The sequence below is a fragment of the Myxocyprinus asiaticus genome, chromosome 13, assembly GCF_019703515.2.
Source record: "Myxocyprinus asiaticus isolate MX2 ecotype Aquarium Trade chromosome 13, UBuf_Myxa_2, whole genome shotgun sequence".
Taxonomy (NCBI): Eukaryota; Metazoa; Chordata; class Actinopteri; order Cypriniformes; family Catostomidae; genus Myxocyprinus; species Myxocyprinus asiaticus.
Window position 1 is genome coordinate 21,044,494 of NC_059356.1, and position 14,929 is coordinate 21,059,422.

The 14,929-nt window shown below is 36.5% G+C and overlaps 1 protein-coding gene across 3 annotated transcripts in view; it reads right to left on the reverse strand.

Moving 5' to 3' along the window:
• LOC127450199 (monocyte to macrophage differentiation factor 2-like) overlaps positions 1–14,929 on the reverse strand; it is a 41,417-nt gene that overhangs the window by 25,992 nt on the left and 496 nt on the right. For 2 of the 3 annotated variants that reach the window (XM_051714069.1, XM_051714071.1), the window contains exon 2: positions 8,834–8,915. The exons of the other annotated variant lie outside the window; for it this stretch is intronic. In XM_051714069.1, the coding sequence (XP_051570029.1) occupies positions 8,834–8,915 (82 nt within the window). The remainder of the gene's footprint in view (positions 1–8,833; positions 8,916–14,929) is intronic. 3 annotated transcript variants of the gene reach the window in all.

The following is a 14,929-nucleotide window of genomic DNA, read 5'->3' on the forward strand; positions in this document are numbered from 1 at the left end:
AGTGGAACTGGCAATACTTCGCAACGTGATACTGTGAGCACAAGGCTTATATACATGGTGCATGACCAAACAGGAACTGATGTGGACAGAGTTCAATATTCAGGTGAGGGCTCCCTCTGGTGGACAGGAGCCTGTTCAAATGTTACACCCAGTACTTAAGTGACCTTCTATCACAGTATAATCCATCACATTCAGTATGACTGCAAAATTCTGGCCTATTGATCGTACCTAGAATATCAAAATCCACAAAAGGAGGTAGATCCTTTTGCTATTTTGCACCTAAATTATGGAATACAATGTTTCCCCAAGGATATTTTTCAGCAGCGGAGCTGTTGTGCACGCATCCATGAGTACGTAATGTCTGACCCGTAAAATTACTTTAGAATCATTATAGATGGATTATTCATCTTCTCCTTGTCATGTGTGTTTATTTACTGAAAATGTATATCAATCTCACAGGGGGCTACTTTATTTCTTTTTTTTTACCTCTAGTTTTATTCAGATGGAATGATTTTTAAAGTATATAGCCTAATTATGGTCCTTCTCTTCAGTCACTTCTTTCTCAGCAAGATGTGATGCAACACATGCTGAATTACATTTATGTTGTTGTTTTTGCCAGATACAAAGCGCACAGCAGACTGGGCCTTGCAAGTGTTACATTGCATAAAGAATATTAATGAACCATGTGAAATTTCAACAGCGGCGCTCATAATTTAGATGCGGAGGTGTGCCGCTGCTGAATGCATACAGGGGAAACACTGGAATAGCCATCCAAGCAGTATTCAGGACTCAGACACACTCTCTCAGTTTAAGTCTAGACTAAAGACTCATCTATTCAGCCAGGCATACACCTAATTTATCCATCAACTCACAGTTATGCTGCTTTAGTCAGGTCTGCCAGAACCGGAAACACTTACCATACTCTATAACTCTGCTTTAAAGTGAATGGCATCTACGCTAGAAATACATAACCTGAGGTTTTCCAGAGCCTTCCAGATCCAGCTCTGATCGAGCCCAATGTCCCACTCCCACTGCTATGTGTCACTAAGTGATGACTACTAATTGCAGCCTGTGCCAATGAACTGCTACCAACTCAACAACAGTAAGACATGGGATAATTCACTGTCCACTGCCTGCACCTCGGGCTTAGGATGGTCTTCACCGGAAATGAACTGCCACAAGCTTCCAGCCGGGCTACGAGGCACACCTCACTAACCTCAGCCAGCATCATCTTGGTCATAGGATGGACTACACTTTCTTATATATAGAATACATAGATGATAAATTAATACTGACAAAAGCCTTAATCAGCCAAATGAAAGGACAATGCATCTGCGTGCACTTCTGCAAAAAATTTGGGATGCAATTCATAGACAAGACTTAATCAATAATCTTAGAGTTCGTACAAAATCCTTTAGTTTTAAACATTGCCCACCAAAATCTACTCAGTTTACATACATAAAACAAGACTTGTATTAGACATAGATGACTAATATTTGCGTTGTAATCATACTGTTTACCCAGAGGGGAACTGGTCCCCCCAGTGAGCCTGGTTTCTCCCAAGTTTTTTTTTTCTCCACAAACTAACATCTTTTGGAGTTTTATGTTCCTTGCCACAGTCGCCTTTGACATGCTCACTGGGGGCCTGAAGACAATTATATTTGAGGCAAGCTTTTTATTATCGTTATTCATTTGAACCGCACAATGACGACTTTACTAGCATCATTTTTTGTTATAGCATAATTTTCTGTAAAGCTGCTATGAAACGCTGTGTGTTGTGAAAGGCACTATACGAAAAACAGAATTTGTCAGGTAACCTATGAAATATGCCTTAGGCTATGTAGTAACATCCAAATTAACTGTTTTATTTTTCAAGTCAGAAATGTTAACTGTTATTAACCAAATCAACCTGATAAATTAGGTTACACCAACAAAAGTCATTTTTATGGGTAAAATTAAGTAGAAATAGATCCTTGAGGTCACAATTGCAGGTCACCACTTTTTTCAGTGTAACATAATGAGAAATCATTATATATTAATTTGCGTGAGATAAAAAAGAGAGTCTTACTCCATGGGTGGGACAGTTGTCCGCATGTTCATACTCAGTTTGATGAATTTGTAGTGCTTTCTCAACCATAATATCAAATCCAAAGCATTCATTGAAATGATTGTACAAGTTCCTAGAGCATGGCGAGACATAACGACAAGGTCTTGGTTTCAACTCCAAGGAACACATACTTATAAAATGTATAGGCCTTCCTTCAATATACTGTAAACAGCTCTGCTTAAAAGTGTCTGCAGAATGAGTAAATATTAATATCTGATGACATCCGAGTAAAGTCTTCTTTAAAGCATATATAAACTGTATGTATTAACACATCAAGGAAAAGATGAGAGCTTGCAAAAGATTTATTCCACAGATAAGATATCAAACTGCTCAAAAGTGTTTTGAATAAGTGATGAATATTTGTAAGGATCTTTAAATCCTATGGTTATCTCACAATTTAGCTGTAAACTAAGCTGAGGTGTGTCATTTCTGCATCACTAACGTCAACAAATGGTGAAGCCCGGTTACATGCACACCAATACGCTGATTACTCCCAAAAATCAGCTTATTTAAAAAAAAAAAACGACAAAGCAAGAAATCCGGGTTTAGATGGCATTTGAAATAATCGTGTTATTCTCTGCTTTTGATGTCAAAACAGAAGAGGTGTGCGGACAACATGTGTGCACATTGGATAAGCCGGTAAGAACGCCGGTTGAGTTGTTTATATGCGACGCGGAATTGCCGTAATGTGCAAAAATCTACCTGTGTCGATCGGTTTATTCATTACACCATTTATGACCTTACACCGAAAAAGGAACGCTGTTTAATGCGTTTAAATGATCACACACACTGCCAGCTTATTAAGCATAATCGGTGTAAGAACATCCATGTAAACGCACTCACTGTTTTCAAATAGTTTTCAGAAAACTTCCCATCTTCTATTGGCTGTACTAACAGATATTCCCGCCCAAAAGTCACACTATTGTTCAAGCAAATGTTTCTGTGTCAGGTTGGATGGGTCACCGAATATAGTTTTAATAGTGTCGCAAAGTCACACTGTTAGACTTGTAAGTGAAATCATCCTAATCAGTCTACAAATGGCTTACTAATAGTGGTCTCTGCATGTTAAGCTGGGATACGAGAAATACATTTTACATCGAAAACAAGTACACACAGCTTTAAGTATCTAAATTGTGTTTTAATGGTCAACTAAATGCCTTCTCATACACAGTTTCTCTTGTAGCTACAGTGGCATGCAAAAGTTTGGGCACCCCTGATCAAAATTTCTGTTGCTGTGAATAGCTAAGCGAGCAAACGATGGCCTGATTTCCAAAAGGCTTAAAGTTAAAGATGACACATTTTTTTAATATTTTAAGCAATTGTACTTTTTTATATTCATCTTTTACAGTTTCAAAATAACAAAAAAGGAAAAGGGCCTAAAGGCAAAAGTTTGGGCACCCTGCATGGTCAGTACTTAGTAACACCCCGTGGCAAGTATCACAGCTTGTAAAAGTGTCTTTCAATTTTTGTTTGGGGGATTTTCGCCCATTCTTCCTTGCAAAAGGCTTCTAGTTCTGTGAGATTCTTGGGCCGTCTTGCATGCACTGCTCTTTTGAGGTCTATCCACAGATTTTCAATGATGTTTAGGTCAGGGGACTGTGAGGGCCATGGCAAAACCTTCAGCTTGCGCCTCTTGAGGTAGTCTGTTGTGGATTTTGAGGTGTGTTTAGGATAATTATCCTGTTGTGAAGCAATCCTTTTTTCATCTTCAACTTTTTTACAGACGGTGTGATGTTTGCTTCCAGAATTTGCGGGTATTTATTTTAATCCATTCTTTCCTCTACCAGTGAAATGTTCCCCTGTGCTACAGGCATCAACACAAGCCCAAAGCATGATCGATCCACCCCCGTGCTTAACAGTTGGAGAGGTGTTCTTTTCATGAAATTCTGTACCCTTTTTTCTCCAAACATACCTTTGCTCATTGCGGCCAAGAAGTTATATTTTAACTTCATCAGTCTGCAGGACTTGTTTCCAAAATGCATCAGGCTTGTTTAGATGTTCTTTTGCAAACTTCCGATGCTGAAATTTGTGGTGAGGATGCAGGAAAGGTTTTCTTCTCATGACTCTTCCATGAAGGTCATATTTGTGCAGGTGTCGCTGCACAGTAGAACAGTGCACCACTACTCCAGAGTCTGCTAAATCTTCCTTAAGGTCTTTTGCAGTCAAACAGGGGTGCTGATTTGCCTTTCTAGCCATCCTACAAGGAGTTCTCTCTGAAAGCTTTCTTGGTCTTCCAGACCTCATCTTGAACTCCACCATTCCTGTTAACTGCCATTTCTTAATTACATTATGAACTGAGGAAACGGCTACCTGAAAACGCTTTGCTATCTTCTTATAGCCTTCTCCTGCTTTGTGGGCGTCAATTATAATTTTCAGAGTGCTAGGCAGCTGCTTATAGGAGCCCATGGCTGCTGATTGTTGGGACAAGATTTGAGGAGTCAGAGTATGTATAAAGCTTTGAAATTTGCATCACCTGGCCTTTCCAAACGATGATTATGAACAAGCCATAGCCCTAACAAGCTAATTAAGGTCTGAGACCTTGGTAAAAGTTATCTGAGAGCTCAATTCTCTTGGGGTGCCCAAACGTTTGCATGGTGCTCCTTTCCCTTTTTTCACTCTAAAATTATACATAATAAAAATAATACACTAATATTGCTTAAAATGTTGAAAAGAATGTTTCATCTTTAACTTTATGCCTTTTGGAGATCTATTAATCTTCTACTCACTTAACTACTCACAGCAACATCAATTTTGACCAGGGGTGCCCAAACTTTTGCATGCCACTGTATTTGTTCTAACTTACAGTGGTAAAGAATGTCAAATATGTAAAATAGTCAAAGTTGTGTAAAAATCATAAAATCTGATTATAATCAGAAAAATGCAAATAGTAGTAAATTTTGTTTTACATTTGGCAACACAATTCAGCAATGCTAAAATATCTTTCCCATTGCAAATATGAATCTGACACTCAATGTGGCTGTGAATAAACTCTTAAAAATGGATCCTATGCTTGGCCATGTATCCCACTGCCATCAGTTTTTTTCACTCAAATGTCTTATTGGATTGCCAGAACTGATGGTAATGGAAGCAGTGCAATCTTAAAGGTTAAAGTCCTTTTCATTCAGACTAGAGGAAATACATTAAAGGTAAAGAGCACGTAATACTCAGGTTCAAGACAAGAGTGTTCGGACACCCTCATTTTGAGGCACCTCAAGGACAGAAATTGCATTCAGATCACATTTTTTGAATTTTCTTGTATTTCGTGGTTTCCTAGCATCTGTAACTACCTCTCAACAAAGCTAATCCTGTTCGGAATGAGGTCTTTTATGCCACTTACATTGAGCCGCTGATGTATTGAGTGATGATGTCGTGGTCTCAATGCCAACCTGAGGCTTGGGATTTTATTTTTTATTTTCCTCCAAACACTCTTTATCTGTGTGATTTAATTAATGTGCATGAGGACACAGGGAAGTGGGGTAGACTGCTAATCAGAATAAATGAGCCACAGCAAGCCTTGCCACCCATAATGTGCCTCTTGATTATATTTCTTATTATTTTATATTTCTAGCTGCAACCAGATTGTTTGTCTTCAGCTTTGTCTTTTATCAAAGACAACTCTGGCATTGGCCCCTTTGAAACCAGGGTTACATAAAGGATTGACATGTATTTTCTGTTTGCTTTCGTAACATTTCTACTTTCTTTTATTTTCATTTTTATTCATATTGTTCAATATAAATATCTGATGTAGGTAGAAGAAAAAGTTTTGGTTTTATTATTATTATTTTAATATAATGAGACTATAAAAAGAATTATGCAGGTGTGATGTGTAAACTGCATTCACAATTTAATTATAATACCCGAATGAACCTGAGATGTTTGTCCATGCAGAAATTTCCCTTTAAGTACCATAATTATTTTTTTACTATATTGAGGAAAATATTTACTTAGATGTCAGAGCACTGCAGGGTTTTCTGTTCATTCACATGGATGAGTTCATTAAATAAATGCTTGGAATTTCTCCAGGGTTTAGCACCCAGTGTGTCTCTGCTTTGCCTTTATAAAAAGAATTGTCATTTGGTGGCATTATCTGGGCCAGAACTGTGTAGCTGAACCTCATTGTAACAATGTACCTTTGGCATTTTTAATCCCATATATTTTCATTTTTTATCAAAGGCAGATGTATTTATCAATACTTAACAAAAAGTATAATAGGCCTACTGTCTTTGTGCTCAATTCAGTTAATACAAACTAACCAATCAAGTTCAATTCATGGATTAACTTTTTTGAAAGAGACTACTTGATTCCTGCTGCTGATGAAACTGTGAAATCAGCATGATTTAAAGAAAATCTCTCTAATAATTCAATACAGAATTAATGGAGATCTCAATATTAAGAAACAACTTTGTCACAGATGTTTCTCTTCTAGAAACAGAAGAGACTATTTTTCATATAGGTTTACATTAAAATAATAGAGCTACAAAATTAATGTGGATAGCATAGCCACTAGACTCAAGAGAATTTGATGAGAACTTGAAATCTCAGACTTTTGATTGCAGACTTATCTAGGCATATCTGAGTCCAGTTGACATTGTTGAGATCTCTTCTGATAGTAAAGAAAATGTGTAAAATGACTGGGGGGGTTTTCTCTGGTGAAAATTCTGAGAAGCAGGAGACTTCAAGAAGTCTCTATTGATCTTGATTTGGACTCATTGCTGTCTGGGAGAAAAAAGATATTAAATTAGATTATAAGTGGGTATACAAATACACTTAAAACAATTAACTTTCACTAGTGTTTGGTTTACTGAATCCTCCCTTGTTCATTTAACTAAAACAAGTGCATGTAACCAAGTGAATTTGATTTAACTAAGTTGTTTCAATGAAAAAAAAAGTTATCTTTAATCCAAAGTCCCAACAGTGTTAGGACAACGTGAGTAATGTTTTGTTTGGTTATCTGAAACTTGCCAGGAGGTTTCTAGTTCCCAGCTGGGTTTGCATGGGACTCAATAGGGAGAGTAAATGTTAGTAAATGTTTTGTTTTTGTGTGATATGAAGATAAAGGTTGATATTTGTTAGTGTTTAATGCTTTGTTATGTTGAGATTTAGAGGAGTTTCTGTTATGTTGGTGTATTGGGGGTTAGCATTATGGTGAAGAGTAGAGCTTGAGTTTATGATGAGGACAGGCACATGTGGCACATGATATTGATTGCCCTCTTTGTTCAGCAATTGCTGTGCTAACCATAGTAAAGTTACTAAGCTACACTTGTAGTGCTTCCTACTAGCACATATTTAGCTTTCTAACATTCACTGTCACTAGTTAGTACATAAAGAAAAAAATAGAGATTTATTTGAGTTACTTTGACAAGTCTAATTTTGTTGGGTTTACCCAATTCAATTAGGTCCCCTTCACACAAGCACTTGTGTTGAGATTACATAGTAATTGTAAGTAAAGAAAACCCATTTCAAACATGTGGAACCATTGTCCACGGTTGCATACACCAGACAAACACCTAATTTATCCATCAACTCATAGTTATGCTGCTTTAGTTAGGTCTATCAGAACCAGAAACACTTCTCATACTCTATAACTCTGCTTTAAAGTGAATGGCATCTACGCTAGAAATACATATCTTGAGGTTTCCAGAGTCTTCCAGATCCAGCTTCGATCGAGCCCAATGTGCCACTCCCACTGCTGTGTGTCACTAAGTGATGACTATTAATTGCAGCCTGTGCCAATGAACCGCTACCAACTCAACAACAGTAAGACATGGGATAATTCACTGTCCACTGCCTGCACCTCGGGCTTAGGATGGTCTTCACCGGAAATGAACTGCCACAAGCTTCCAGCCGGGCTACGAGGCACACCTCACTAACCTCAGCCAGCATCATCTTGGTCATAGGATGGACTACACTTTCTTATATATAGAATACATAGATGATAAATTAATACTGACAAAAGCCTTAATCAGCCAAATGAAAGGACAATGCATCTGCGTGCACTTCTGCAAAAAATTTGGGATGCAATTCATAGACAAGACTTAATCAATAATCTTAGAGTTCGTACAAAATCCTTTAGTTTTAAACATTGCCCACCAAAATCTACTCAGTTTACGTACATAAAACAAGACTTGTATTAGACATAGATGACTAATATTTGCGTTGTAATCATACTGTTTACCCAGAGGGGAACTGGTCCCCCCAGTGAGCCTGGTTTCTCCCAAGTTTTTTTTTTCCTCCACAAACTAACATCTTTTGGAGTTTTATGTTCCTTGCCACAGTCGCCTTTGACATGCTCACTGGGGGCCTGAAGACAATTATTTTTGAGGCAAGCTTTTTATTATCGTTATTCATTTGAACCGCACAATGACGACTTTATATGCATCATTTTTTGTTATAGCATAATTTTCTGTAAAGCTGCTATGAAACGCTGTGTGTTGTGAAAGGCACTATATGAAAAACAGAATTTGTCAGGTAACCTATGAAATATGCCTTAGGCTATGTAGTAACATCCAAATTAACTGTTTTATTTTTCAAGTCAGAAATGTTAACTGTTATTAACCAAATCAACCTGATAAATTAGGCTACACCAACAAAAGTCATTTTTATGGGTAAAATTAAGTAGAAATAGATCCTTGAGGTCACAATTGCAGGTCACCACTTTTTTCAGTGTAACATAATGAGAAATCATTATATATTAATTTGAATGAGATAAGAAAAAGAGAGTCTTACTCCGTGGGTGGCACAGTTGGCCGCATGTTCGTACTCAGTGGGCTGGTATCTCTTGCTAGATGGGACCCGGTTGTTCATGAACCTAAATAAGAAAGTTTGATGAATTTGTAGTGCTTTCTCAACCATAATATCAAATCCAAAGCATTCATTGAAATGATTGTACAAGTTCCTAGAGCATGACGACACATAACAACAAGGTCTTGGTTTCAACTCCAAGGAACACATACTTATAAAATGTATAGGCCTTCCTTCAATATACTGTAAACAACTCTGCATAAAAGTGTCTGCAGAATGAGTAAATATTAATATCTGATGACATCCGAGTAAAGTCTTCTTTAAAGCATATATAAACTGTATGTATTAACACATCAAGGAAAAGATGAGAGCTTGTAAAAGATTTATTCCACAGATAAGATATCAAACTACTCAAAAGTGTTTTGAATAAGTGATGAATATTTGTAAGGATCTTTAAATCCTATGGTTATCTCACAATTTAGCTGTAAACTAAGCTGAGGTGTGTCATTTCTGCATCACTAACGTCAACAAATGGAAATGCTCAAATAATCACTGAGCCAGGTTACATGCACACCAATACGCTGATTACTCCCAAAAATCAGCTTATTTTTAAAAAAACGACAAAGCAAGAAATCCGGGTTTAGATGGCATTTGAAATAATCGTGTTATTCTCTGCTTTTGATGTCAAAACAGAAGAGGCGTGCGGACAACATGTGTGCAAATTGGATAAGCCGGTAAGAACGACGGTTGAGTTGTTTATATGCGATGCGGAATTGCCGTAATGGGCAAAAATCTACCTGTGTCGATCGGTTTATTCATTACACCATTTATGACCTTACACCGAAAAAGGAACGCTGTTTAATGCGTTTAAATGATCACACACACTGCCAGCTTATTAAGCATAATCGGTGTAAGAACATTCATGTAAACGCACTCACTGTTTTCAAATAGTTTTCAGAAAACTTCCCATCTTCTATTGGCTGTACTAACAGATAGTCCCGCCCAAAAGTCACACTATTGTTCAAGCAAATGTTGCTGTGTCAGGCTGGATGGGTCACCGAATATAGTTTTAATAGTGTCGCAAAGTCACATTGTCAGACTTGTAAGTGAAATCAACCTAATCAGTCTACAAATGGCTTACTAATAGTGGTCTCTGCATGTTAAGCTGGGATACGAGAAATACATTTTACATCGAACAAAATTACACACCTAGCTTTAAGTATCTAAATTGTGTTTTAATGGTCAACCAAACGCTATCGCATACACAGTTTCTCTTGTAGCTATTTGTTCTAACTTACAGTGGTAAAGAATGTCAAATATGTAAAATAGTCAAAGTTGTGTAAAAATCATAAAATCTGATTATAATCAGAAAAATGCAAATAGTAGTAAATTTTGTTTTACATTTGGCAACACAATTCAGCAATGCTAAAATATCTTTCCCATTGCAAATATGAATCTGACACTCAATGTGGCTGTGAATAAACTCTTAAAAATGGATCCTATGCTTGGCCATGTATCCCACTGCCATCAGTTTTTTTCACTCAAATGTCTTATTGGATTGCCAGAACTGATGGTAATGGAAGCAGTGCAATCTTAAAGGTTAAAGTCCTTTTCATTCAGACTAGAGGAAATACATTAAAGGTAAAGAGCACGTAATACTCAGGTTCAAGACAAGAGTGTTCGGACACCCTCATTTTGAGGCACCTCAAGGACAGAAATTGCATTCAGATCACATTTTTTGAATTTTCTTGTATTTCGTGGTTTCCTAGCATCTGTAACTACCTCTCAACAAAGCTAATCCTGTTCGGAATGAGGTCTTTTATGCCACTTACATTGAGCCGCTGATGTATTGAGTGATGATGTCGTGGTCTCAATGCCAACCTGAGGCTTGGGATTTTATTTTTTATTTTCCTCCAAACACTCTTTATCTGTGTGATTTAATTAATGTGCATGAGGACACAGGGAAGTGGGGTAGACTGCTAATCAGAATAAATGAGCCACAGCAAGCCTTGCCACCCATAATGTGCCTCTTGATTATATTTCTTATTATTTTATATTTCTAGCTGCAACCAGATTGTTTGTCTTCAGCTTTGTCTTTTATCAAAGACAACTCTGGCATTGGCCCCTTTGAAACCAGGGTTACATAAAGGATTGACATGTATTTTCTGTTTGCTTTCGTAACATTTCTACTTTCTTTTATTTTCATTTTTATTCATATTGTTCAATATAAATATCTGATGTAGGTAGAAGAAAAAGTTTTGGTTTTATTATTATTATTTTAATATAATGAGACTATAAAAAGAATTATGCAGGTGTGATGTGTAAACTGCATTCACAATTTAATTATAATACCCGAATGAACCTGAGATGTTTGTCCATGCAGAAATTTCCCTTTAAGTACCATAATTATTTTTTTACTATATTGAGGAAAATATTTACTTAGATGTCAGAGCACTGCAGGGTTTTCTGTTCATTCACATGGATGAGTTCATTAAATAAATGCTTGGAATTTCTCCAGGGTTTAGCACCCAGTGTGTCTCTGCTTTGCCTTTATAAAAAGAATTGTCATTTGGTGGCATTATCTGGGCCAGAACTGTGTAGCTGAACCTCATTGTAACAATGTACCTTTGGCATTTTTAATCCCATATATTTTCATTTTTTATCAAAGGCAGATGTATTTATCAATACTTAACAAAAAGTATAATAGGCCTACTGTCTTTGTGCTCAATTCAGTTAATACAAACTAACCAATCAAGTTCAATTCATGGATTAACTTTTTTGAAAGAGACTACTTGATTCCTGCTGCTGATGAAACTGTGAAATCAGCATGATTTAAAGAAAATCTCTCTAATAATTCAATACAGAATTAATGGAGATCTCAATATTAAGAAACAACTTTGTCACAGATGTTTCTCTTCTAGAAACAGAAGAGACTATTTTTCATATAGGTTTACATTAAAATAATAGAGCTACAAAATTAATGTGGATAGCATAGCCACTAGACTCAAGAGAATTTGATGAGAACTTGAAATCTCAGACTTTTGATTGCAGACTTATCTAGGCATATCTGAGTCCAGTTGACATTGTTGAGATCTCTTCTGATAGTAAAGAAAATGTGTAAAATGACTGGGGGGGTTTTCTCTGGTGAAAATTCTGAGAAGCAGGAGACTTCAAGAAGTCTCTATTGATCTTGATTTGGACTCATTGCTGTCTGGGAGAAAAAAGATATTAAATTAGATTATAAGTGGGTATACAAATACACTTAAAACAATTAACTTTCACTAGTGTTTGGTTTACTGAATCCTCCCTTGTTCATTTAACTAAAACAAGTGCATGTAACCAAGTGAATTTGATTTAACTAAGTTGTTTCAATGAAAAATAAAGTTATATTTAATCCATAGTCCCAACAGTGTTAGGACAACATGAGTAATGTTTTGTTTGGTTATCTGAAACTTGCCAGGAGGTTTCTAGTTCCCAGCTGGGTTTGCATGGGACTCAATAGGGAGAGTAAATGTTAGTAAATGTTTTGTTTTTGTGTGATATGAAGATAAAGGTTGATATTTGTTAGTGTTTAATGCTTTGTTATGTTGAGATTTAGAGGAGTTTCTGTTATGTTGGAGTATTGGGGGTTACCATTATGGTGAAGAGTAGAGCTTGAGCTTATGATGAGGACAGGCACATGTGGCACATGATATTGATTGCCCTCTTTATTCAGCAATTGCTGTGCTAACCATAGCAAAGTTACTAAGCTACACTTTGTAGTGCTTCCTACTAGCATGTATTTAGCTTAAATAGAGATTTATTTGAGTTACTTTGACCCAATTCATTTAGGTCCCCTTTACACAAAGCTCTTGTGTTGAGATTACAAAGTAATTGTAAGTTAAGAAAACTCATTTCAAACATGTAGAACCATTGTCCACGGTTGAATAATGTTTTTTCTTTCTTTTTTTTTTTGCGTAAAATGAATGTGAAAATATATTGTGATATATTGATTCCGCTCTGAGCAAGAGTATAATAGCAAAGGAGTATGTCACTGTAACTGAGTGCCAGGCTGATCTGTCTATGTGAGAATATGATAATGTCCAGCTGTGAGGATGGAGGACTGTGAGACTCATCCAATGGCCCTTCACCAGTGACGGCATTCATTGATCTGCATGTATACACTTCAGAGTGTCTCAACAGCGAAACGACACACAGCACTGGGCTGGCCTTGAGCTAAGTGTCTTCCCAAAAATGGTTCAGTCAAGCAGTCATCTATTTCATTTCGTCATTCTAAGTCTGATGAAGTTGTTTACAGGTATTAAAGTAAATTAAGAGGCCATTACATTGTAATTATTCAGGCTGTTATTACAAGATAACAAGAAAGAGAAAATGAGCACATAGGCATCTGATAGAACTATGTCCAAAATCCTTTCATATTCTCAGTCTTTCTACGAGCAGGAACAATTAATTGACTGATTTACTGTTGATTGTGCTAATCACACATGATAGAGGACAGACCATCCTGTCCAAAAACAAAAGGCTGTCAATCCAAACATGCACTCAGATGACTGCAAGTCTCTCGTCTCTGAAAGATCCAAAAGAGGATCCAAACAGACAAAAGGGACAAAATACACACAATACGTTTCATTGTATACATTATAAGAGAAGATTAAAGGCAACCGATTCATGGCCATTCTGAGAAGACTCTGAAGATTAAATGAAAGTGATCAGATGATTGGTTGGGAATATGACTCACCTACAAGTTATCACAACCTTATATGAAACACAGCATCTAGCTACTGAAGTAATAGTACAGACTTAAAAAAACAAGACTTAAACATCTGAGGTATAAGCCCTCTCAACTAAATTCATTTTTCAATTCAATTTTAACTAATGTTCTTTGGTTGTATCAATATATTTCATTATACAAAAAAAAAAGTCTAACTTTCACCAAAAAAGTAACAAGTGGACGTATAAAAGAGGAACGTATATTACATAAAACAATATAGGTGAAAATGCTCACATGCTTTATTTTAAAGACAAAAATAAAACATGCGCATATCACCCCATCAAGTCAACATCCCCTGCACAGGGGGCAAAGATCTCAAAAGGTAAATAATGAGCATGCTTAATGTTTGCCAGATATGTGACCTGACATTGACAAAACGTGTCATCACACATAACTATTAAACATTAACAATATCTGTGTATCCTATCCACAAAGCACGTGACAATATTTAACATCAGTTATCTGAAACACTACAATTCTAAGAAAATCGCTTGTAATGACAATTTATTGGTAAACAGTATAACAAAATTCCTTACATGTCATAAATTCAGCCCACATGTAACTACAATGTAACAGATTTTTTCCATTTTCACCTGCATTTCTAAATAGCACTAAGTATATATATATATATATATATATATATATATATATATATATATATATATATATATATATACAATACTGTGCAAAAGTCTTAGGCACAAAAGATGTTTCAAAAAAGCATTTGTCTTAAGATGGTTACTTATATCTTCAGCTTTAGTGTGTCAATAGGGAATATGCATTTTAGACTCATAAACAATAGAAGAACAGGGAGCCCTGCAACAGATGTCATGACCCCCACAAAGCCCCCCACTGAACATCATGTCAGTCTGAGATTACATAAAGAGACAGAAGCAATTGAGACAGCCTAAATAGATAGAAGAACTGTGGTGAATCCTCCAAGAAACTTGGAACACTGATGTGCACAAGTTTCTGTGAGTGTTAGGTTTAGGTGATAGAAAATTGCATTAGCTTGCTATAAAATCAATTTAAGTCCATGAGATACTTATAAAGTGAAACAAACCTTTCTCTCTCTCTCTCTCTCTCTCTCTCTCTCTCTCTCTCTCTCTGTGTGTGTGTGTGTGTGTGTGTGTGTGTGTATGTGTGTGTGTGTGTGTGTGCGCGCGCGTGCTCGCGCGAGCTTCGGGGAAAGTTCAAACAGTGCAGAAATAAAATGAAACTGGTGAAACTGGAAGTTGACCAAACCTCATGATATTTTTCCCCAGAAACAACAAAACAACATTTTGCTTCGATGCATATATACGGTTCGC